This window comes from Hemiscyllium ocellatum, chromosome 13, assembly GCF_020745735.1.
Source record: "Hemiscyllium ocellatum isolate sHemOce1 chromosome 13, sHemOce1.pat.X.cur, whole genome shotgun sequence".
Lineage (NCBI taxonomy): Eukaryota > Metazoa > Chordata > Chondrichthyes > Orectolobiformes > Hemiscylliidae > Hemiscyllium > Hemiscyllium ocellatum.
Window position 1 is genome coordinate 59,530,849 of NC_083413.1, and position 26,939 is coordinate 59,557,787.

General features: G+C 39.6%; 1 protein-coding gene across 2 annotated transcripts in view; it reads left to right on the forward strand.

The window, feature by feature from the left end:
• Window positions 1-2,312: 2,312 nt before the first annotated feature.
• ap1s3a (adaptor related protein complex 1 subunit sigma 3a) overlaps window positions 2,313-26,939 on the forward strand; it is a 37,308-nt gene continuing 12,681 nt past the window's right edge. Inside the window, exons 1-2 of one of the 2 annotated variants that reach the window (XM_060834218.1) lie at window positions 2,313-2,408; window positions 20,668-20,846. In XM_060834218.1, the coding sequence (XP_060690201.1) occupies window positions 2,406-2,408; window positions 20,668-20,846 (182 nt within the window). In that variant the 5' untranslated portion in view covers window positions 2,313-2,405. Of the gene's footprint in view, window positions 2,409-18,846; window positions 18,944-20,667; window positions 20,847-26,939 lie in introns of those variants that run through there. The other variant, XM_060834219.1, reaches the window with a different exon arrangement.

The window sequence follows — 26,939 nt, forward strand, 5'->3', positions numbered from 1 at the left end:
ACTGTTGTTTACACATTTTTCATAATCTGTCCACATTTCTGTTTTTCCATCACCCGCTGGTGGTTGGGAGTCTGTAGGACAACCCTGTCAAAGTGATTGCACCCTTCCTGTGCCTGAATTCTATCCATATGGCCTTGTTAGATGAGCTCTTCGAGGTTTCCTCTCTCACTATAGCTGTGATATTCTCCCTCATCACTATTGCAACTTACTCACCTCTTTTACATCCCCCTCTATCTCGGTCTGAAACATTTGAATCCTGGAACATTAAGCTATTAGGGTCATCCCTCTCACAATCAAGTTTCTGTAACCACTACAATATCATTGTTATATATACTAATCCAGGCTTTAAATTTATCTGCCTTATTTGTAATACTTCTTGTGTTAAAACTAATGTACTTTAGACTTATCAGTACTTTAGACTGGCAGTCTCCACAGTGTTCAAAAACCTTTCCCAGTCTATTCCTCCTCTTGGCCTTACTGGCTTTAGTCTCAAGCTCCTCCTTGGTTATTTCACTTGCTTTGGTTTCTACCATCCTGCTGTACTAGTTTAAACCCTCCTGAGTGAGGCTAGAAAATCTTGCTTCCAGTTTACTGGTTCCTCTCCTGTCTTTCTTGTACTGGTCCCATCTGCTCTGGAAAGCATCCCAATGATCCACATATGAGAAGGTCTCTCTCCGGCACTATCCCTGTAACCACAAGACTCAAGAAGCCTGAATTGGCGAAGTGTTGAGATAGAGATCTTGAGGATACATAACTGGAAACGATCAAAGAGATGGAGAGAATGGATTCATGTGGAATGATTTGAAAACAGAGATGAAGTTAAGATCGATCATGACACTGATCAACAAAAGTAATACAAAGATATATAAATGTAATTATGAACATTTTATAAATAAGAGGTATAATATAGAATATTTTACATTCACTTGCCTGGCAAAATTTTTAGGCAAAAATGAGGACTGCAGATGTTGGAGATCAGATTCAAGAATGTTGTGCTGGAAAAGCACTGCGGCTCAGGAAGTATCCGAGGAGCAGGAGAATCAATGTTTTGGGCAAAAGCCCTTCATCAGGAATGGGGCTGTGATCTGAGGGGGTAGAAGATAAATGAGAGTGGGGGGTGGGACTGGGGAGGGGGGAAGGTAGGTGAGAGTGTGATAGGTGGATGGAGGTGTGGTGGGTAATGGTGATAGGTCAGATGGAGGGTGGAGCGGATAGGTGGGAAGGAAGATGGGCAGGTAGAACAGGTCATGAGGGCAGTGCCAAGTTGGAAGGTTGGAACTAGGATAAGGTGGGGAGGGGGAGGGGAAATGAGGAAACTGATGAAATCCACATTGGTGCCATATGGTTGGAGGCTCCTGAGGTGGAAGATGAGGTGTTTTCTTCCAGGCGTCGGGTAGTTAAGGAGTGACAATGAAGGAGGCCCAGGACCTGCATGTCCCTGATGGAGTAGGAGGGGGAGCTGAAGTGTTCTACCACAGGGCAGTGGGGTTCATTGGTGCAGTTGTCCCGGAGATGTTCTCTGAAGCGCTCTGCAAGTGGGCGTCCTGTTTCTCCCTCCCAAGGCTTACTTGCAGAGTGCTTCAGAGAACATCTCTGGGACATCCACACTGACCAAGCCCACTGCCCCGTGGCTGAACACTTCAACTCCTCTTCCCATTCCACCAAGGACATGCAGGTCCTGGGCCTCCTCCTTCATCACTCCCTAACCATCCGTACCTGGAGGAAGAACACCTCATCTTCCACCTCTGGACTCTCCAACCAAACGGCATCAATGTGGGTTTCAGCAGTTTCCTCATTTCCCCTCCCCCCCACCTTATCCCAGTTCCAACCTTCCAGCTCAGCACCATCCTCATGACCTATCCTACCTGCCAATCTTCCTTCCCACCTATCTACTCCACCCTCCTTTCTGACCTATCACCATTGCCCCCACCTTCATCTACCTATCGCACTCAGCTATCTTCCCCCCAGCTCCATTCCCCCTCCCATTTATCGCTCCACACTATGAACTGACAGCCTCATTCCTGATGAAGGGCAGTGGCAAAATTTTTAAATGAACGATAGAATATAAAAATTGTTATTACCAAACTTCTCATGCCCAAAGAATAACTAATAAATTAAATGTTAATGCATATTTTGGCAAGCTTAGTAAGCTTTGACTATCTTACATGTGTAACGTACGAAATATTATCAGCTCAATGAACTGTCTAATGAAACAATAAGGTAGTAAGGATTTCCCTAACCTGCTCTTTTACTGCAGGTTAATGTGTAATCCATGGGCAGGGAGGAGCCTTAAGCACACAGAATTCTGGGATAACTACCATGGGTTCCTGAATGTAAGCTTCTCAGGAAATGTTTTGTGCTCAGATTTTGAGGTTAAACCAATCCATCTTTTGCTTTAAGGCAGAATGGTAAGTTGTTTTTAAAATGCATAGTTTATTTCTTTGGAGTGTCTTAGATCTAAGTACAGAGTTATGCTGGCAAGTGTAGATATCAATTACTTCACCTGTTTCTGCAGGTGAAAATACAAGTGCACACCTGGCCTACACTGAAAGAACGAGTTTACTAGCTGTTAGTTTAAAAGCACTTATTGTATGTATTTAGATTGCTTTAAATAAACATATTAGGCTTTATACCATGTAAAATGTAAATGTAGCATTTAATAAGTGTTTAAAGTCAACTATACAGGCAGTATCACAACTCTGTTAACTACCTCGGCACTTAATTAATCAGGTTTGTAGGCATTGCTGAGATTAGGGTACAGATTTGGTTTATTTGAATCAAAATCATTACTCAATGATTTTGAAAAATGTAATGTTTTAACCGATTTAGTACTTTATACTCATGGTAAATAATGTTGGTGTTGTCTCATTTTTAAAAAAACAAGTGCTGGAAACTGGAAACAAAAACAGAAAAGCATTTGGTATTTAAAAATTAGAATCCCAAATGTAAATCTAGAATCAAAACAAAGGGGAGAAAGCATTTTTAGAAACTAGAAACTCGTTTAAAAGTGATTTTTTTTTTGTATGGCAAGCAGAACATTTAAAATGTAAGAAATGGATTAAACACCTTGTCATGAATCAGTTAAACACTGTCTTGCAGATTGTATACCTTCATTCAATTTCAATAATATAGAATTATTGAACAACAACAGTTTGAAATTATCTCGTAGAACATTCATTTTGAATACACATTTGAGGAACTATCCTCATACCTGTACAGAGGTGGATTTCAGATGTCTGGCAGAATTCTCAACATAAGGAAGTGTTTGACACTTCCTCTGACTCCACGTTTGTCAGCTATGGTACAGTTCACTTCAGAATAATAAATCTACTGGTCTGTGTCCTACTCCAGGAGCCATTATATCCTTTTGCTGTTTCTGGGAGCTTTACTATATATAAGTTGGCTGCCATGTTTCCTACATCACAACAGAGTACATTTCAAAAGTATTTGATGGGTCAGTGTTACAAAATGTTCTGATGTCACAAAAGATGCCCTATAAGTGCAAATATTTTTCTTCCATCGTTACTTAGTTGGCCTTTCCTCTACTACCTGTCATACCAAGCAAATAATTATATGAATAAGAAAGAAACTTTGTGACATACAACTCAATGTATAGTAATTAAGAAAAGTCCATCAATATAAATTAGTTTCATTGCATCCATGGGTTAATATATTGCAGAATACTGAATCTTAAATATACAAGAACTGAACATCTGTGGGTGGCACAGTAGTTAGCACTGCTGCCTCACAGCACAAGAGACCCGGGTTCAGTTCCTGCCTCAGGCGACTGTCTGTCTGTGTGGAGTTTGCACATTCTCCCCGTGTCTGCGTGGGTTTCCTCCGGGTGCTCCGGTTTCCTCCCACGGTCCAAAAATGTGCAGGTTAGGTGAATTGGCCATGCTAAATTGCCTGTAACGTTAGACAAAGGGGTAAATGTAGGGAATGGGTCTGGGTGGGTTGCGCTTTGATGGCTTGGTGTGCACTGTTGGGCCGAAGGGCCTGTTTCCACACTGTAAGTAATCTAATCTAATCTTAATTTGATCATTTAGCAGTCTCATCTGTTCGATTTGGAGATGCCGGTGTTGAACTGGGGTGTACAAAGTTAAAAATCACACAACACTAGGTTATAGTCCAACAGGTTTAATTGGAAGCTTCCAATTAAATCTGTTGGACTAACCTGGTGTTGTGTGATTTTCATCTTTTGAAGTACTTAGGCCAGAATGAGGAGGAGGAAGTAAAATGAAATGACAATGAGATGATAATATGGAGCCAAATTTTAACTTATTTTGTCTATTATTATTAAAACTTATTTTAAAATGTGATTCTACATGTGCAAGATATTAATATTAAATTACCATGTAGTTTCTACATGGCCAGCTCATGACACACAATGCTCTTGTTTAATTTAAATGTGTTATTTCTTTGAAAAACAAAATGCAAAATAGATTGTCACTGACAAATTGATGTCACATCATATGACATAATGAGAAATTGTAGCACTCAATTAAATTACTAATCAGTTGACAGGTCTACAAACAAACTTGACTAAAGTCACAAACAATGTACTACTGTAAGTACGCATGGAATCGTGGAAATTATCTTGCTCTTTTGTGTGAATTTAAAACATCAGTGGAAATCAAAACCCCTTCAGAGATTATGAATATTGCTTTTGCATATACAAGTGGATTTTATATATAAAATATGCTTTAAAAGTTTCCTATTCAATCCAAATATCTCTTCTCTTATTCTGAATCTATACTCCAGAGCATTTTCCAACTGTTGTTCTTCATGTTACGTGTTGAAAGTGTGATGTAGATATTTTCTTGGGTTTTGTGGTGCAAGTTACTCCTATGAATATTCAGTATGTATTACATTTAAAGGTGTGCCTATAATACCCCATATCTAATTGTAAGCTAAAATCTAGGGTTTTGAATCTTTTTAATTCAAACCAAACAGCATGTATTTCACAAGTGCTGTGATGATTTTTCCAGTCCTTTTGAAGATTGACTGATTGACGTACTTTTAAAAGATCAGGGATAAACTGAAACAGTAAAAGAAACTTTCACATACTATATTCCAATAGTGATAATTCCATTGGCTGTGAAGCACTTCAGAATATCTCTTACTCATCTAGTTAACCAATTGTTCAGGTGGAGGTGAAATAACATGTCCATGTCATCAGCTGGCTTACTTGCTTTTGGCATCTGTCTTTCCTTAATATTATTTCTTTATAACTTACCACCTGAGCTTTTAACTTGCAGATTTGGCTGAGTTTGCCTCTGTTTGAAAAGTAACTCCTTTTGTGTATCTTTACTCTGCCCCTCCACCTCTTCAAGCCAGAATTACAATGTGTGTGATACCTTCCCAGGCGAGAATTCACCAACAGGTCCGTCAGTGTAATTTCTTCAGACCCCTTGTACCATAATTGCATGATGATTTTGCTCACCACTGTATATCGATATTTGTTTGGTCACCTAAGACATACTGATGAGTGGTGTAATGTCTTTGGCTATTCTGGCTGTAATGTATGCTAATTAGTACCTGTTCTTGGAACATGTATAAATTCATTTTATTTTAACATGAACCTTGTGGTAAAGATCATGCTCCCCACTAATGTCCGATTGTCTCACCAGGAGATCTGTCAAGACCTTACCATTATTAGTTGCCAGTCTCTCTATTGGATATTTGCAGTGTACAGTAATATCATCTAGCTTTTCAGCAACCAGTTTCATTATAGGATTTTCACAGGAAACAAGGAGTAATTTAATTAACTTTTTTTAAAAATGGAGCAAAGTAAAATATGGGATGTATATGTAGTCTGAAAACAGAAGGTGAAACATTTAATTTGTAATTTAATTGCTCCAGTTGTGAATAATGTTTTTTGGGTAAGTTCTGTTGTTCACTGATTTTCATTTGTCATGTTGCTACTAATGTGGGAGTGGAAAAATTGAAATTCTCACTTATTTTGCAGTTGCTAGATTTTGGGGTATGACTGGAGTTGGCCTGTGTTAGAGTCCCGATTGCCTTATAACTTCAGGGTGTTCTTGCTAATTTGTGCCTGTCTGGTACCCTGAGATTTTAATGTTTCATGAGTAATGATGGTGAAATCTGATGATTTGCAGTCAAAACTCAACCCCAAGAAAATCAGAGCCAAAATATATTGTAAGTCCTCAATAAAGGCCGTGGTGATGTTCTTAAAAAATTGATGACTTCAAATGAAATAATGGATGGAAGTTTCCCTCCCTGATGTGGCATGAAAATGGTAAAAGATGGGAAAATATGGCAGGGATGAAAAAATCAATGTCATGACATTGAGAATTTCGTTTCCCTTTTATTCCTTTTAAACATTGAACAGTGACTTCAGAATATAGCTGGTGAGTGGTGAATGCCATATGTTCATGTACTAAGATGTGTCATTAATAGCCCAACTCACTTTATTGATGAACAATTTCTAGTTCTCTCCTCCCTCCCCCGAGAAACTTGGTGACACAAATTCCTGATGGGCAGGTCAGAGTGGGTAGTTACCTGGTGGCTGTCGCTCACTGAATTCTTGTCCCAGAAATCATGCAACCACATCTTCATCACAATATCCCTGCATGCTCTAATGGATGCCATCCTCCTTGACTTGCCAAATATTTGAGTTGGGTCAGCAAACCATGGGCCACAGCTTATGATCTTACCAACTCTTGCACTAGTTCAGTTCTTCAACACTTTAGAGATTGGGCACACCTATGATATGGATAGGTAGGGGCACACAGTCATCCCATGCATCTGCACAGATCATCTTATGGCTCTTTGCTTGGTTTTCTTAAAGTTCACTTGCTTGGAAGCTTCTGTCTTGCATCACTGTTTAGTGAACAGGAGTTTTGGGCACAGTTGCAGGCTGTCAGTAGCCTTCCCTCTAAACTATACAACTGAGAGGTTTGGCATATGCCAGTCAATATGCCAACAAATTGACTTTGAGTTTTAGAAATCATTGCCACGCCTGGACCTTAAAGGCTGGCAAGTTAGGGGAATGTAGGTTGCTGGCTCTTAGTACTTATCATAGTGGAGGGCACTGAATAATCAAAGGAGTGGACATAATGCTGGACAACACTGTACTATGTCAACATCACACAAATATTTGCCAACAGCTTATGTGGCAAGCACACTGCATGTGCATCAATCAAATGGCCATGTCTGAAAGTCAAAGTCCTTTAGTGGGGTTAAGGGGCACCAAAGTCAGTCAAGGGCACATCTGATTCCAGTCCAAGGGGTCGGCCACAATCAAAAATGTCTTTACATTCTGGAGATTTTGACCTGCAGGACTGACTGTGGTGTCATGTAACCCATCCAGGGATTGCCTGTATGTCAATCAGGATGTTGTGGGAGATCAGACTTTCAGTCCAATCTTTCCTGTAATGAGACAAATGGAGAGGGATTATGTGGATGGAAGAGCAGTCTAAAATAACCCATAAACTTGCTGTCTTTCAAACACTCTAGAGACGGTAATCCTTTCGCTGGAGTTTTGCTCAAATACCGCATAAGAATTCACTGACCCCTTTTCCTGATTCATTTATTCTCTTAGAATGAGTCTCTATGTAGGATTACTTAAGCCATGACTCTTACCCCGACCCTATTCAGTTCGGACCCCAGCGCCGGAGCGATCCACAGATTCCCAGTCCTCTCATGCAAAAGGGCCAATTCAGCATCGAGATGAAGTAAAAGACTTTCAAGGCGCTGGCGCCTGTGCCTCCTGGGAATCTTCAGAATCTCACCCAGTCGCGGGGTCCTGGACGAGCCCCCAAGTTTACTGTCGTGGAAATTAAATTGACTCAACTCAACTGTTAGCAAGAGCAACCAAGAAGAGCTTTATTAATTTTAACCTCTGCATTGCAGAGGGACCACATGCACTTGACAAAAATGCCTTGTGCAAGGGCCCTGAGCGTAATTCATATACTTATCTCATACTGTTTCTTATCACGTTCACAAGGAAAAAGACTGTGCAGATTTGAGTTGTTATTCTTTTCATTCCCTTGTTGTGGACATACTGTTCTTATATTTTTCTCTTGTTGAATATTTACAAAGTTCCACAGAAACAAGCTGTGCCTCGACTGGAGACTTCAGCAAAGTGTCAGAAAGTTTCAAACTTAGTAAAGCGTTGTCTTTCAGATTTCAGTAAATGGATTTCAGAGTAAATGTTAATTTTCCATTACACATCATGGTAATGCAGCAGCAAGAGATGCTGAGGTGTCTGCAGTGATTAATAAGGAAGTACAGAGGACAGGAAGAGTTTGTAGCCTGTTAGACCAGCTGGGCAAGAGTAATTGAGTAGTTTGATGTATATGATAGTGAGAGGTGTAGTCCATGAGTTTAGTGAGAGGTGTGTGCCGTGGCAGAGTTAGATGAGTGGTGACCCTGTTAGTGTGACTAGCACAGAAAGGTGCATGCACTTACTCTTGTAGAGTATGAAAGATCACCGACAGCTTTCCTGTAATTCCAGATGTTCCTGTTACCCCCCAGGACACTGCACTGACCCGGGTTGTTTATCTGGATCCTGGCTGGTTCTGTCTGATGACGTGGCCTCCTGCGGAGGTCATAAAAGAAGGACTGCCCTCTTCTCACCTACCCTATCCTCCAGCACCTCCAGATTCTTGTCAGTGAAGCGAGTCTCCATTTCTAGGTCAGTCCTCATGATAGTGGTCAAGCATCACAGCATGACAATTAGTTTCTAGCAGAGTTGGTGTGCAATTGGAATTTAAATCTGATGGCAGTGCAGGGAGTGTTACCAGGTTCTGGCAATGGCAACCTCTCCTACCAATTCCACACAAAGATCACCAAATGGCCTAGTTTCATAATAAGATCATAAAATGTAGAAGGAAAGGCAGGCCATTCTGCTCCATAGTCTGCTCAGCTGTTCAATGAGATTATAGTTGGACTGATCATCCTTAATTCCATTCTTCTGCCTTTCCCCATAATCCTTGATTACCTGACTGATGAAAATTCTGTCCATCTTAGCATTGAAATTACTTAACGACCCAGCCTTGCCAGCTCTCTGCGATAAAGAAGTGCAGACTCACTCCTTGAAAGAAGAAATTCCTTCTTATCCAACTCTTTATTTTGATGTGGAAGTACCAGTGTTGGACTGGGGTGGACAAAGTTAAAAATCACACAACATCAGGTTATAGCCCACCTGGTTGATTTGGAAGCATTAGCTTTCAGAGTCAGGTAACTTTATCCTTATTTTGAGACTGCCCTCACTGAATGAATGAGATGAAGAGCAGAAGATTAAGTTAGAAGTGCTGCTTGGAGCCATGATTGACTGGATGCCATAAAACTCTTTCAGTTCGAGTGTTTTGTTGAATATGGGAAAATTACACCCTTGATTGCTGTAAGCATCAATGTTAATACTGGAGTTAGGTTCTCTGGGATCTGATTAGAAAAGAGAGATTCAGTCCTGTTAGTTGGGATATTTGACCATGTTAAATGAATGAAACAATTTTGAAAATAAAGTGCATTTTTCTTTTATTTCTAAATGTAACTTTATTCACAATAGTGTACCACCAGTTCATTCCTGGTTTGCAGTATGAATCTCCTGCTCCCTGATCATTGCTGATCCTTCCCCTCCCTAACTCTCCCATTTGTGGCCTTCATGGGGTCAGGTAGGGGGAAGCTACTAAGCTCAGTCATCACCAACATCCTGTTGTCCAGGGGTTGAGGGATGACGGCGAATACCCCACAGCCAACCAAGAGGAGCAGCTCCATTTACACTTGAGCAGGTCCCAAAGGCAGTGGAAGCTGACAAGAAGCTCATTAGAGGGTTTCAAAAAGATGTTGTCAGGCAGCAGTTACAACGTGGCCTGGAGGAAGTGGTGACTCTCACAAGTGGTCTAGAGCCTGGTCCAGAAAGATTCCCTGGCCTTGAGCTCTGCTGTCTGGGGAAGGGATCAAAGAGTTGGGCACAGGGACACTGCACGTTGAAAGCTAGGCATGAGTAGTAGCCTCACATTGAACAGTAAGTGAGCAAGAGAAGCTGATTCGAATGGTGTCAATTATGTGGGGAACAATGTTGAAACATATGTCACAACATTCTGTGAGATTGCAGGCCCCGTTCACTCACAACATTGAAGTGAAATAACAGCAAGTGGTCAATATTGCATTACAACTGATGTATGAGTAGACAGGTGATTTCAAAAATGTTTTGAAGTGACTTTGTTTAGATCTCTCTGCACCAATTCACTTGGAAGTAGCAGTTACATAAATATTGTATTCATTTAAATCAGTAACAAAGCTTGATAATTCTTCAATGATTGGAGTGCAGACTGCAGCTTGTTCTTGGCAGGATATTAGTACATGCAATTTTCCTGGATCCCTTTCAGGACTCAGAAAGTGAGGTCGTAGGAAGTTGTACTTGATTTTTCAGGGTCACAAACCATTGGCAACAGATCTAAGGCTGCGCAGTGAATGTCATGTGAGAACTCTTTTTAAGAGTACAGTCTGGCACCATCTAGGGAGCTCATTGGATTGCATTGTTCCATTCTGCAGTATATGAACCTCTGTTGTTATGAAAACATTTTACAAATAATAAAAAAATGCTAATCTATCTCATGATGTGAAATGGTGCTGTTACATTTTTCCTATTAAATCTGAGACTTATGTCCAGTGCTTTATTTTAAATGTAACCAAGCACTCCTTAACTAACCTTCTTTCAGCTGAGCTGAGCTGACAGACCTGATCATAAGCTAATTGCATTCCTTACTATATAGAGATCATTTAGCCTAGGGAGTCCAAGCCAGCTTACTGCACAAACTAGTTTTTCCGTCTTAATATCATAAAACTTGTTGTGATGCAGTTGGAGACCATTCGGGCCATTACAGTCAGAGTCATTGAGATCTACAGCACAGCAACAGACCTTTCTGTCCAACTCGTCCATGCCAACCAAATATCCCAATCTAATCCAGTCTCACTTGACAGCACCCCGGCCCATATCCCTCCTTCCTATACTCATCCACATGCTTTTTAAATGTTGCAATTGTGCTAGCCTCTGCCACTTCCTCTGGCCGCTCATTCCATACATGCACCACCCTCTGTGTGGAAAAAGTTGTCCCTTAGGTCTCTTTATTTCTATATATATATATAAGTTTTCCCTCTAACCCTAAACCTATGCCCTCTAGTTCTGGACTCCCCCACCCCAGGAAAAATACTTTGTCTACTTATCCTATCCTATTCATGTTGCTCATAATTTTATAAACCTATATAAGGTCACCCCTCAGCCTCCAAAGCTCCAGGGAAAACAGCCCCAGCCTGTTCAGCCTCTCCCTATAGCTCAAATCCTCCAACCCTGGCAACATCCTTGTAAATCTTTTCTGAACTCTTTCAAGTTTCACAACATCCTTCAGATATGAAGGAGACCATAATTGCATGCAATATTCCAACAGTGGCCTTAACCAATGTCCTGCACAGACACAATATGACCTCCCAACTCAATATTCTGACCAATAAAGGAAAGCATACCAAACGCCTTCTTCACTATCTTATCTATCTGTGATTCTACTTTCAAGGAGCTATGAACCTGCACTCCCAGGTATCTTTGTTCAGCAACACTCCCTAGAACCTTACCATTAAATGTATAAGTCCTGCTAAGATTTGTTTTTCCAATATGAAGCACCTCCGTTATCTAAATTGAACTCCATCTGCCACTCCTCAGCCCATTGGCCCATCTGATCAAGATCCCATTGTAATCTGAGGAAACCTTCTTGGCTGTCCTCTACACCTCCAATTTTGGTGTCATCTGTGAACTTACTATGTTTCTTATGCTCACATACAAATCATTTGTATAAATAATGAAAAGTAGTGGACCCACCACCAATCCTTGTGGCACTCCACTGGTCACAGGCCTTCAGACTAAAATACAACCCTCTTCCACCACCGTCTGTCTTCTACCTTTGAGACATTACATTGCACTGGCTCTCTGAGCAATTCAACTCCAAGCGAATCTCTGACTTCGTCCATGTAACATATTCTTGTTTAAGTGATTTTAACAATCATCCATTGCTGTCTTGAATTTCTCAGTTGAACCTACCTCCACTACCCTTTCAGGCAGTGCATTCCATATCCTAACTACTCACTGTGTGTTTATTCTCCTCTCACATTTAACTCTTTTGGTAAACCAATTCTCAGTTCATTTGAGCAGAAAGATTCTCGCCATGTCCATTCTGTACAAACCTTCATGACTTTGAAACCTTCTAGCAAACCTCTACTTAGCCTTTTCCTCTCCAGGAAAGCAGCACCAATTTCTTCAATCTTTCATTACAACTGAAGTATCTCATCCCTGGAACAATTCTCATAAACATCTTCAGCACTCTCTCTAATATATTCATATTCTTCTGAAAGTGTGACGCCCAAAAATGTACACAATAATCCATCGAAAGTCCTAACGTGTCCAACATGAATTCATCAGAAACTGTGCACTCGTGCATTCTATGCTTCTGTTTATGAAACTGTTTGATTCCTATAGTCCAGCAAGGTTTGTTTCCTTCAAGTGTCCATCCAGTATCCTTTTGAAATTCCTTGATAAAGGAGTCATGCTTTTTTTTTCACTTCAGGGATTGTGAATTATTTACCAGACTTTCTTTATTAACACTTTTTTTAATGACACATTCGGTATAAATTGTGATGTCAGATGTTATGATGTGGTGATGGATACGTCCTCTATCAACATTGTGTATGTCTTTTTCTATTCTTGTCTTCCTTCAATTTTCCACCGAACCCATAGCAACATTAGTGTGTTAATTTTAATGCCTGGTCTGATATTTGAGTTGGAACGCATGTTTCCAAGTTTGATATTATGATGTGACTGCAGCAATTTTAATTCAATTAATATTTGCCAATAATCCTTATTGCAAATTAATGCAAGACTACAAACCATTTAATCAGCAGATGAGTGCTGAGAAGATATTTTTTCCCTATTTAGTTTCAAGCATTTATATTTTTCAAAACTTTGAAACCAAAGTAACAAAAAATTGCAACACCATTTTTGAAATTCCATTTGTTGGTCAAACTACTATAAAATTCACACCGAAGTTATCACATTCAAAAATTGGCAGAGTTGCAGAATATGAATCCTCCCCAAAAACACAACTGACCTACTTAGAAAATCAGAGCCTAATAAGATAGTTAAAGATTATTAAGGAGTTTCTTTCATAAAATCCTATTTATTGCATGATGAAAATGTAAAAGCTAAGATTCCTGGATTTATTTCTTCAGTTTGCTCCAAAGGAAAATTAATATACAGATCTAATGTCAGATTTTTGGCTTTGTCTTCCCTGGCAGTTGTGAAAATTGGACGCTCTTCCAGCTTGACTTCTGTGATCAGTGTTCATCCTTTCAGTTAAAATAATAACTTCAGTTGCAAATTGTAGGTGGAACAACTACCATTCAAGCCAATGATTACAACATTTCAAAATAATGCAATGTTCTATTTCCTTTATGTTGGTAATCTGGATTGTGATTTGTAATTTATGAAGCATCAAAAGCAGTTTTTACCCATTTCCACAAATAAATTCTTGAGTTTTTTTGTCCTGTGGTGAATCAGAAAAAAAACCAATCTTCTCCTGAGTTATAGGACTCCCTATTTCTCCCTGCCCTGAAACATGCTTGTTTTTCTAAGATAAACTACAGGTTGAAATCTGCATTCTTTTGTGAATGTGGTTATGTTAATAGTTCACATTGTTATTGGGAAAAGACGTAAGGTCATATGACTAAGAAATTGCTCTTGCTGGTAACTTCATTGCAAGAAAAATGTCATGTTATATATTCTGTTGGTATTTACAATGTTTTGATTTTAAAAAGGAAATGTTTCATCCTTGATCTAAAAATATCTGCACTCTTTACCGACTTCTCTCCTGGGCCCAACTATATTCAGTGTACAAATTATATCAGGACCAAGTATTATGTACTGCTTGTGCCATATGCATAACATGTGCATCTCATGACTCCATCAGGAAGATAATAAAGGTTGTGCAGTCTTTTTTTTTCTCTTTCAAAGGATACTTGTGTCTTCTTTACATATGTGGTCAACACATAATTTGTTCCTACTTAGATTCAGAGTAGGATCAGTAATGCATTGACAATTATCAAACTGAAAGTTCTTTGAATGCTGACACTACAATTCAAATGCTGCCCTGGGTCATACACTAAGGTATTGTTTAGTAGTTGCAATATTACACACATTTATTCCTCTTTGTATAATCTCCAAGAATTATTATTCTACCATCAAAGGAGCCACATCTATACTCTTAGATTTAAAAAGAAAAACCACATAGGGCTTCAGTAAGGATCTAGTGATGAGCCTGTGAGCTGTTTGTAAGTGTGGATTGCCTTTCAGTGAGGCTATACTTTTGTAAAATGTAATTCCCTTCCTTGATTTATTGTATTGTAGGGAAATTCAATGGGAAGACTTTTCTTACTTTTTTCTGAATTTAACAGTCCTTTTTGGGTCTTTTTTTCTTTTCTCCCAACTGTCCTTTTTCTTTTGTCTAATTCACATAAATTGCACTTTTTAAAAAAAAGTCAAATTCGCAATTCTTAACACCCCCTGTTTTAACAATTCTTCATAGAATAGGTGCAGGATGAAACAAAATGCCAATACTTTGATTTCTTGTTATTTGTCAATAAATTTCAGACATTACAAAATTTGCTGTATGTTTTTAAACTGCTTTTGCCCTTATCCATGACATTTTAAACAAGAAAACTATTATCAAAAATAACCTAACAGAACAAGGAATTAAAAGAATAAAATTAATGTATTTGATTGGACCTGGTGCTAATTGATTTTGGTCAGATGTGATGCTAAACTGTCAGCTGGGAGAGACAATATCTGTGGATAAGTTTCATTCTGACCTCTAAAAGCTGTCATGTAAAAAGCTGGAGCATCAGTCCCAGTCTGAGCCATTCATGACTCAAGATTGTTCCATTATCAGGGTGATTTTTCAGTTCTCCCTTTGCAAATGACTATTGCCAACCAAAGAACTTCTCCATACCTGTGTCTGATTTTCATACTCATTCTTTATACCCACTTGCCTTTTTGCCTTTGCATTAATTGCTTTTATTTCTATCTTCAATTTTCTACTTAATCTCTGTTTAGCCTTAATGATTTACAGTAATTCACTATTATGCCATATACTTCCAGATGAGTTTAGCAATACGCAAAGCATTTTTGTTGTCCAGTCAGTGCAATTAACTTTACCTCCACACTAGTGTTGAATATCCCATACCTCAATATTTGCTTTTCTTTCTTTACTGAATTCAATTAATATTGATCCTAAAATAAATTTATAGTGGTATTACTGGACAACTTGGAACCTACAATGAAATCTGACTTCATAGGTGGTTTGATTTGTTTAGTTAATTAACATGGCAGTTGATCACTGAAGCATATTTACACAGACTGCTGATGTTTTCTCACAATAGAAGGGATGACAATGGACTTGTGGCAATATCACTAGACTATTAGGCAAGAAAGTAGCTCATGTTCTGGGGATCTCTGTTTCAATATCATGATGGCAGATGGTGGAATTTGAATTCAATTATCCTTTTGGGGTAGGGGTTCTGCTATCCTTGCCCAGTCTGGCCTGCATGTGACTCCAGGCCCACAGTGATGTGGTTGACTCTCAGCTGCCCTCTGAAATGGCCATGTGACTCAGTTATGTCAATCGCTACAAGTCTCAACAAAGGATGAAACTGGACCGACCATCTGACATTGACCTAGGCACAAGAAACGCTAAACCCCACACCATACTGATTTAGAAATGTATCACCATTCCTTCAGCATTGCTGGATCAAAATCCTGGAATCTGTTTGGGTGTACTTATGACACATGGACACAGCTTTGCAAAAATTAGCTCATCACCAACTCCTCAAAGGCAGCTAGGGATGGACAATAAATGCTGACCCAGCCAGAATGGCCCATGTCCCACAACTGAATAAAGTTAGTGCACTCATAGTTTGAACACTATTTGTCAACAATAGTGCAGGAATTCAGCCTGCAGGAATTCAGGTTAACAAGTGCTCCAAGCACATTGATTGGAATCTCATGTTGACAATATGTTCAGTCTTTAGTATTGTGTTGAAAAATGATCACATTGTTGGGGAATAATTGGATGTCAGAGGTTTGCTTTCCCTCTGCAATTTTTGGTGCAAGATTGATGTATGGACACTAACTCAAACATCAAATAGCCGCCATCATGGTCCTGCTGCTATTCACTGAAACACATTTGCTGCATCTATATCTGCAAAAGATTACACTTTAATTATAATTATAATTATTTGAAAATTGAACAATTCAGTACTTACACTATTGCAATACTGAATATTTAATAAGTATTATTTTGAAGTTGGAACAATTTAGCATGAATTAATTTCGTCAGTGAAAGTCTTAGTTATACCTTTAGCATAAAGATTGCAATGTACCCAAAGTTTTTTGCAAGTGATTTTGATAAATGTTATTTCGGAATTGTTCATGGTATTTTACATTGAAGTGTATTTTGTAATCTCCTTGGAACTTTCTATTATACACGTCAAAATAGGCATTTTCAACCTCATTATATTTTGGTTTCTCACTTACTTAATTAGCAGGATCATGTGTGTAAAGTCAGTTATAGCATGAACCTTTTGTATGTGTCAAGCTTTACAGACAATAATGAATTTTCTTGTGGTAATTATGATTTAAATTGACATTTCAAGAATAGGGGAAAAATTAAAATAAAACCAGAATGAGATACTGAACAAGTATTTTGCAGCAGTGTTTACTGTGGAAAAATACATGGAAGATATAGAATATAGGGAAATTGATGGTGGCATCTTCAAAAATGTCCATATTACAGAGGAGGAAGTACCGGATGTCTTGAAACGCATAAAAGTGGATAAATCCCCAGGAGCTGATCAGGTCGTATACCCTTAAACTCTGTAGAAAGCTAGGCAAGAGATTGCTGGACCCCTTGCTGAGGTATTTGTATCATCGATAGTCACGGGTGAGGTGCCGGAAGACTGGAGGTTGGTTAATGTGGTACCACTGTGTAAGAAAGTTGGTAAGGACAAGCCAGGGAACTACAGACCGGTGAGCCTGATGCTGGTGGTGGGCAAGTTGTTGGAGGGAATCCTGAGGGACAGGATGTACATGTTTTTGAAAAGGCAAGGACTCATTAGGGATACTCAACATGGCTTTGTGCATGGGAAATCATGTCTCACAGACTTTATTACTTTTTCAAAAAACTTAACCAAGAGGAATGATGTGTGCAGAGTGGTGAATACGATCTATGTTGACTTCAGTAAGGCGTTCGACAAGGTTCCTCATGGGAACTGGTTAGCAAGATTAGATCTCATGGAGTACAGGGAGAACTAGCCAATTGGTTACAGAACTAGCTCAAACGTAGAAGACAGAGGGTGTTGGTGGAGGGTTGTTTTTCAGACTGGAGGCCTGTGACCAGTGGAGTGCCACAAGGATCAGTGCTGGGTCCACTACCTTTTGTCATTTATATAAATGATTTGGATGTGAGCATAAGAGGTATAGTTAGTACGTTTGCAGATGATGCCAAAATTGGAGCTGTAGTGGACAGTGAAGAATGTTGCCTCAGATTACAATGGGATCTTGATCAGATGGGCCAATGGGCTAACAAGTGGCAGATGGAGTTTAATTTAGATAAATGTGAGGTGTTGCGTTTTGGGAAAGAAAATCATAGCAGGACTTATACAATTAACGGTAAGGTCCTTGGGAACGTTGCTGAAAAAAGAGACCTTGGAGTGTAGATTCATAGCTCCTTGAAAGTAGAGTTGCAAGTAGATAAGATAGTGAAGAAGGCGTTTGGTATGCTTTTCTTTATTGGTGAGAGTATTAAGTTGGGAGGTCATGTTGCAGCTGTACAGGACATTGGTTAGGCCACGTTTGGAATATTGCGTGCAATTCTGGTCTCTTTACCATCGGAAGAATGTTGTGAAACTTGAAAGGGTTCAGAAAAGATTTACAAGGACATTGCCAGAGTTGGAGGACTTGAGCTATAGGGAGGGTGAATAGGCTGCGGCTGTTTTCCCTGGAGTGTTGGAAGCTGAGTGATGACCTTATAGAAGTATATAAATTCCTGAGGGGCATGGATAGGATAAATAGACAAGGTCTTTTTCATGGGGTGCGGGAGTCCAGAACTAGAGGGCATAAGTTTAGGGTGAGAGGGGAAAGATATAAAAGAGACCTAAGACACGTGTATAGAATGAGCTGCCAAAGTGGTGGAGGCTGGTACAATTGCAACATTTAACAGGAATTTGGATGGATATATGAATAGGAAGGGTTTGGAGGGATATGGGCTGGGTGCTGGCAGGTGGGACTAGATTGGGTTGGGATATCTGGTCGGCTTGGACAGGTTGAACCGAAGTTTCTGTTTCCATGCTGTACATCTCTATGACTCTAAATGGCCTGTTTCTGTATATTGTTATGCTATGTTTCTCTGGTTGGTAGAGCTATAGAACTGTTTGATTGAAACTTTCTATGAATTTACCAATGAATAAATAAAGGGTCATAGGTAAAATATTTTGAATTGGATCATACAGGTCATTTGCAAATGTATATGATGTCCTGTATTCTAAGCAAATGTAGTGTAATTGATTTGGTTTTCACAAGACAATTTAGGCATTAGCATCATTTTAAACACTCTTAAAAATGATTAATACTGTTTGGAAAATAGAACAACATATGCAAAAATAGAACCGAAATAAGGGAAATGTGAATATTAGAATTGCCATTTTTGCAATTAAAGTCAAAGGTTATAAACCTAAACTAATTTGCATATAGGTCCTGAGGCACTGCAGGTGGTGTTGTGAAATAGGGAGGAGCTATTACTTTGAAGAATTCTGGGAAAGTCATTACAATTTCCTGAACGTAAAGATGTAAATACTCTTCTAATCTACAGTCACAATGGTAGGTACATTGAAGTTTTATACTCTTGGTAAAGATGGCGTAAAATCCAATAAAAGATGGCGTAAAATCCAAGTGTAGATGCCCAGCTACACACTGGCATTTTAAACAAGGTGTATTTACTAACACTTTGATTTGAATCTTGTCTGGTATTTCTGTGTGCTTCTCTCTTTTCCTTTCTCTCTGTGTTAAGGGATACTGGTGTGTGTATTTGAAGATATTTGGTAATTAGATGTGGTTCCACATTACACAATCCTTCAAAGGAATCCCCACAGGATTGTGCAACACCTGGAAACAGGCTGAACAGGTTTCACAATTTGACTATGAAAAGCATGCTTTTAAATAGGTATTTTAGTTGACTTACAGAATTAGAATTGCTATGAAGTAGCATGATTCGTATTTAGCGGAGAAGGCTTATGAATTATGTTCTAAAAGCAAATGTAATTCCATGGTCTGAGCTGATTTGTAGTGTTTCAAATAGTCTTTATAATGTAATATGCATATATTAATGGCACATCAGTCGATTTTGTTCATTCTGAGTTTGAATCTTGAGCATGGTGTATTGTTTGTTCTTTTGAATCTTTCTTACATCATTTGGATTTACTACATGCTGAGATTTGGAAGGACAATTGCGCCCCTGAGTGCCTCCTCCACCACCTCCCTTTTCCCTATCATGTAATAGTCCAAGGAGGTTACATATGTTTATACCCAGTCTGCAAGTAAGTGGATTTTTCAGAATCCTTTAAGATTGGATCAGATCCTACTGCACATGCTGTATCATTGCTGTACACATTACAAATTTAATGACTCAGGAAGCCCAATAGACACGAATTCTCATTATGATCCCTGTTAAATATTGCTGGTGGAGTGGTACTACTTATTATTGAAAGTACATTCAGCTGGGTAAGTGTCTCATCTGGAGTGCTCAGCTGCAAAAGTGCACTTGTCAAGACACAGTTACGTGTAGGATGACTTCACAATGTGGCTGTTACACGTCTTCAGCTGAGACACCCAGCTGCACATAGCCCTTCACAATGGCAAACAGCACGACTGCACAAAACAGCATCTTCTTCAGCAAGAAGTAACCTCATCCCAGATTCGGTTTTCACTTTCATATTTATGAAAGGTCTTTGACCGAAAGCGCTTATTCTGATTGTGTTTCTCTAACCAGAGTATGTTGACTTAAAAAGTTCTGTTTTCACATTCCAATCTAAATCACTTAAATTAATATAGCTGCTTCCTCCACAGATTCTAACTAACTTGGTATGTTCTGTTACTTCCTGAATTTACAATTTGTTTTCCTTTTATTTCCATTTTTAAACCTTGCTTTTGTCGCATTGAACTACTTTGCAGGGTGTTTTCATGTTGATTCGTAGGTGAATCTCCTGTCTCCATTTCGATTGACGTTCTGTCACAGTGGGGTTTGGAACAAACTGGGTAGTGGTGGTGTGTTACAGACTGCTCTGAGATTTTGTGCTTTGTGGCGATATGTACTTTATCTGGAGCTTTTCACCACATGGCTGACTAGAAATCTCTCCCATTCTCACTGTCTGCCACTGGCATGTGTTGGGGAGGAGGTGGGACTTACAGGTTGATAATCAACAGTTTGGCGTCATTGTAAATGACCTTCCTTGGTCACCAAGCCCTGATGTGTGACTCTAACCTGCTAGTGCCACACAATCTCCCTTCCGTACTGAGTGCTTAAGGATAAATATTTGTTTTCACAGATGCGTTTCATGCTGCTTTTCAGCCGTCAAGGCAAATTGAGGCTCCAGAAGTGGTATACTACGTTGCTTGATAAAGAGAAGAAAAAGATTACTCGGGAACTTATTCAAATTGTGCTGTCTCGACAGCACAGAATGTGTAGTTTTGTTGAATGGCGGGATCTCAAAATTATTTATAAAAGGTTTGAATTTTTTATACCGATTTATGCAACATTTTTACTACACACGCTCTAGTAACAGGCTATATAGGTCATTTATAGAATTTTGATGTAGCTATGACTTCAGGTAAATCACAGAAAACAAGATCCAGTTACTTACAAGACTCAAAATGGGGTGGCATGGTGGCTCAGTGATTAGCACTGCTGCCTCACTGCGCTAGGAACCGAGGTTCAGTTCCAGCCTTAGGCAACTTTTTCTAAGTGGGGGGAAAAAATTCAGAAGTCTGAAGTGCAAAGACTTGGGAGTTCTCAAGGTGAACTTGCATGTTGAGTAGTTAGGAAGGCAAATGCAATGATGGCATTTATTTTGAGGTATTTAATATAAAAGCAGGGTGTACTTCTGAGGCTCTGTAAGGCTCTGATCAGATCACATTTTGGAGTATTGTGTGCAGTTTTGGGCCCCATCTCTCCAGAAGAATGTACTGGCCCTGGAGTGTGTTCAGAGGAGATTCACGAGAATAGTCCCAGGAATGAAAAACTTAACATATGACGAATGTTTGAGGATTCTGGGTCCTCAAATCAACCATGGCAGAGCAGACTTGATGGGCTGAATGACCTAATTTCTGCTCCTATGTCTGTGGTCATATGGTCTTAACTGTCTGTGTGGAGTTTGCACATTCTCCCCATGTCTGTGTGAGTTAGCTCCAGGTGCTCTGGTTTTCTCCCACATCCAAAAATATGCAGGTTAAGTGCTTTGGCCATGTTAAATTACATAGTGTGCAGGGATATATAGGTTAAGTGGATTAGCCATGGGAAATGCAGGGTTTCACGGATAAGATAGGGGGATGGGTCAGTGTGGATTCGAAGGCTGAATGGCCTGCTTCCACACTGTCGGGATTCTATAATACAAGGCATGTAATTACTCAAGTGTTGACACCAGGTGTTTTTGATGCATCAGTGTCTGGAGCTGTTGATCCTTTAAAGAACAAGGAAAAGCTTCCATGTTTCTTTTCATTGGATTTTATTAGCAGGAACTGTGTATTGGAATAGGCATCCTAAATTCGTCAGTAAGTCTGTATGCCTTCTTATTGATTTCTTACTCTTTGCAATTCCCAAATCTTGTTCTGTGATGCCAGTATTCTAGCTGAAAGGTGAGTTGTAATTTACTCTGTAGCCCAGTAACTATAGCCCATTCCATTCCATATAAATCATGATTTTAAATTTTAGCAGCTCAAACCATAAGTCGATGAAATTTGCCCCTGCAACCTGAATGCTAAATTCAAATGTTAATGCTTGAGCCAACAAAACACAATGTGGTAACAAAGACTGTATCCCATTCTATCAAAATGAAAAATGACATATGGGTACTTATGTAGCCCCTTTTGCAAACCTCAGGATTGCACTTTTGAAGTGTAGTCAGTCGCTGGCTGGAATGTAGGAGACAGGGCAGACAATTTACAGGTTGCAAGTTCACTTATGATAGGCTATCATAACCAGAATATGTTTTTTGTGATGCACACCAGAGGGATAAATATTTGTCAGGACACAGAAGACAATATCCCTGGCTCTGTTTCGAAATTGGTGCCTTGGGATTTTCTGCAAACACCTGAGCATACAAAAGGCTGTATCTCAGTCAGTGCATTGTTCCCTCGGTACTGAACTGAGTATCAGCTTTAACCTTGGAGGAGCTTGAACCCAGTGCTCCTCCCATGTCACCAATTCTATCCCTTTATCTGTCAAGAGTCTGATTAAGCCAGTCTGTTTGCAATCTTGGTGCCAGATCTGATTCCAAATTGACCTTCTGAACTACAAGTCATGCCATTACTGAGACCATTTATTTCCACCTCCATATCATCACCCGACTTCATCGCTGGGGTATGAATGTGTGCATGAGAAGCAGGACTAAGTTGTTTAGTGCCTTTAACACGTTCTGCTACTCCAACAAATGTGTGTTGATCTGGTTGTTGACCAAATTCACATTCGTACTTATCCATCATAACCCAATCCCCTCCGCCATGCTTAACAAGAATCAGGTGACCTCTGCCTTCAAGATATTCAAAGTCTCTCTTTTTTTTATTGTGAGTTCCAAACATTCATAACCCTTTGAGAAAAAATAATTTCACCTCATCTCTGCCTTAAATGGGCCACCCTGGATTTTTAAATCATGACACCTCATTCTAGGTTTTCCTAGAAGTGGAACCATCCTCTCCAAATCTACCCCATTAAGTCACCTCTTGTGTTTCAAAACTCCAGCAGATACAATCCTAGCTTGTCTAATGTTTATTCATAAAACAACCTGCCCATTCTAGATGTTAATCTGGTAAACATTCTGAATTGTTTCCAACAGCATTGCATCCTTACATAAGAAAAGTGACCAATTCTGAAACTTGCCATTATTTAAAAAAAGCTGCAAGGGTGGCACGGTGGCTCAGTGGTTAGCACTGCTGCCTCACAGCACCAAGGTCCCAGGTTCGATTCCAGCTTCGGGTGAATGCCTGTCTGGAGTTTGCACATTCTCCCTGTGTTTGTGTGGGTTTCCTCCCACAGTCCAAAGATGTGCAGGTCAAGTGAATTGGCCATGCTAAATTGCCCATAGTGTTAGGTGCATTAGTCAGAGGGAAATGGGTATGGGTATGTCACTCTTCAGAGGGTCAGTGTGGACTGGTTGGGCCGAAAGGCCTGTTTCCACACTGTCGGGAATCTAATCTAATCTAATCTAAAGCCAAGGAACTATAGGCTGGTGAGCCATATGTCAATGGTTGGTAAATTGTTAGGCGGGGTTCTCAGGAACAAGGATTTCTTCCATTTGTAGAGACAAGGAGTGATCAGGGATAGTCAGCATGGCTTTGTGCATGGGAAATTGTCTTAGTAATTTGAGTGAGTTTTTTTTGAAGAGGTGGCAAAGAAGATTTGAAGGCAGAGCAGTAGACATTGTTTATATGGGCTTCAGTAAAGTGTTTGACAAGATTCTGCATGGTAGACTGGTTGGTTAGGTTAGATCACATGGGATCTGGTGGAGCTAGCCAAATCAGTCCAAAATTGGCTTGAAGGTAGAAGGCGGTGGTGGAGGGATATCTTTCAGACTGCGGCCAATGGTGTGTTGCAAGGATTAGTGCTGGGTCCACTGCTTTCTGTCATTTATATCGATGATTTGGATGTGAATATAGGAGGTATGGTTAGTAAGTTTGCAGATGACACTAAAATTGGTGATGTGGATCGTGAAGAAGATTATCTCCGATATAATGTGATCTTCGTCAGATGTGCTGATGGGCCAAGGAGTTTAGATGGAGTTTAATTTAGATAAATTTAAGATGTTACATCTTGGTAATGCAAACCAGGGCTGGATTTGTACACTTAATGGCAGGGCCCTAGGGATCAAAGAGACCTTGGGGTGCATAGTTCCTTGAGGAAGTGAAGAAGCAGGTAGGCAGGGTGGTGAATGAGGCATTTGGCATGCTTGCCTTCATTGGTCAGAACATTGAGTATTGGAATTGGGAAGTCATATTGTGGTTGTACAGGATATTGGTGAGGCCACCTTTGGAATATGAGTATAATTCTGGTCACCCTTTTATAATAAGGATGTTGTTAAATTTGAGTGCAGAACATATTTACAAAGATGTTGACAGGGTTGGAGGGTTTGAGCTATAGGGGTATGTTGAATAGACCGGGGATATTTTCTCTGGAGCATTGGAGGCAGAGGGGTGACCTTATAGACATTTATAAAATCATGAGGGGCATGGATATGTTGAATAGTCATGGTCTTTTCCCTTAGGTAGAGGAGTCCAAAACTAGGGGGCATAGGTTTAAGGTGAGAGGGCAAAGATTTCAAAAAAAAACCTGAGGGGGGAGCATTTTCCCACAAATATGTATGGAACAGAGGAACTGGTGAAGTTGGATACAATCACAATTTCAAAGGCACCTGAATGTGTGTATGAATAAGAAGGATTTAGAGGGATATGGGCCAAATGCTGGCAAAGGGACGAGGTGAGATTGGAATATTTGGTTGGCACAGGTGTGTTTCCATGTTTTATGACTCTGCTATCTCAAGTTTCCTGTCTCGATTAACCTCTCTAATTTTGTATTTAGTTCTCTTGTCTTGGCTCATTTGCTGCTGAAACTTTACTCGTGCTTTTTTGTAGCATCTGGACTTGTCTATTCCATTGCACTTGTAGCTGGTCACTCGCACTCTAATCATCCAAAATCATTCTGGCTTGTTATGCATCCCTGATTTTTCTTTTAATGCCCTGCTATCAGTAGCCATACTTTCTATTGCCCTGAATTCTGAAAGAAATCTCCACATCTGTCCACCTGTCTACCACAGTATCCTCCTTTTAACACTCCCCTTAAAGTCTACCTCTTTAACCAAGCTCTTGGTCATCTGACTTAATTTTTTAAATGTGGCTGAATGATGTATTTTGTTTTAATTCTTCAATGGTATGCTGCCAAATAAGTTGCTGAAATGTGTCACCAGCTGAGCCCTGACTGACATGTTGTTAGAAGATGGACTGAAGTTCCATAAATGCTGTAATGTACTGAAACAGGCCACATGGACTCACCAATGATATATTTTTAAATATGCACTTTGTCGCTAAATCATTTTGCATCCTTTTGCCAACTGTTCATAAAGTTTTCAATAGCAGGAAGTTAATCAGGATCAGCTCCATTGTGCACCCCCCCCCACAGCATGTATTTATCCCCTTTATGGCATAACAAGTTAAATTTTGTTAAGTTGGGATGATGTCTGATTTTTTCAGTTGTTAAGCAATAGTTAGCAACTAATGTTCATGACTGACCATTGCATAAAATCCAAATATGCCCAAATGATTTTTGATTTTGAACATTATCTTTACCATACTGTTTTATTACATAACCTATCTCTGTTGGGTCATGGTCACCTAAATAGTCATGGTATTGAAAGTGCGGTTTGCCCAGAGCTCTGTAAAGCATAAAGTATAAACTTCTTGAGCTGAAGCAATGACTATCCATCTAATTGTCTCTCTCTCTCTCTCTCGCCACCATGTGGTAACTGTGCACACCTGAGTATCTGGTCCATCCCCAGCAGATTCTGAATAGCAGATTGTGCATGGCATTCACATACTGATCACTTTTCTTCTCGCTTGTCTGCAAGACCAAAAATTAATTTCCTACTGTTCTGTCTATTCATGTGTTGTTTCCAGGTATTTCCCCTGGATTTGGCTATCTTCATATTCTAACCCTTCAATTTGGTATCATTATGACTCTGATTGCTTTTCATTGTTTAAATTTAGAATCAGTATGAAAATGAGCTCTCTCTACAATGTTGCTTTGTATATAAATCATATTTCTGTTTTTTACATTTATTCTATCGCAGGTATTTTTAAGCAGCTCTTGCTGAGATTATAATCTTGCCGCGAATTTGTATACTTCATCTAGATTCTAGCAATGTTTCACTCCTTTCCATTTTGTTTTATTTTGTGCATTTCTATTTGCAGTAGTGTTTCACTAACTGTTTTTATATTTGATCAGAGCGCCATAAAATTTAAGTATACTGCGGTGGCAGATTTAAGTTTCAAAAGACTTGCTGAAGATAATGAGCTGACGCTTTAGCCTGAGGGGGCACTGTAAAAAGCAGCAGTGAGTAGACACCATAATCAGAAGGAAAGGGGTTGGATCCATAAAGGGGGAAATGAAATTTGAAGATTGATATTCTTTCCCTTAGAATGTTTTCCCCATACACAGGTAGAAAAACAAAGTGCAAATGCAATTTATGGTTCCACTACAACAGAGCCCAAGATAAATTTTGCGTGCCACTGTCAACGTGGTTTTCAAATTTTTGGTGAATGCAAGCTATTACAGTCACAGAGATGTACAGCACGGAAACGGACCCTTCGGTCCAACTTGTCCGTGTCGACCAGATATCCTGACCCAATCTAGTCCCACCTGCCAGCACCCGGCCCATACCCCTCCAAACCCTTCCTATTCATATACCCATCCAGATGCCTTTTAAATGTTGCAGTTGTACTAGCCTCCAGCACTTCCTCTGGCAGCTCACCATTATTATCCTGTCATAAAATGATCCAGAAACGCGGTTTCTTGTAAATGCATGGCTACCCCAAGGTAGCTTGCTTAACCAATATA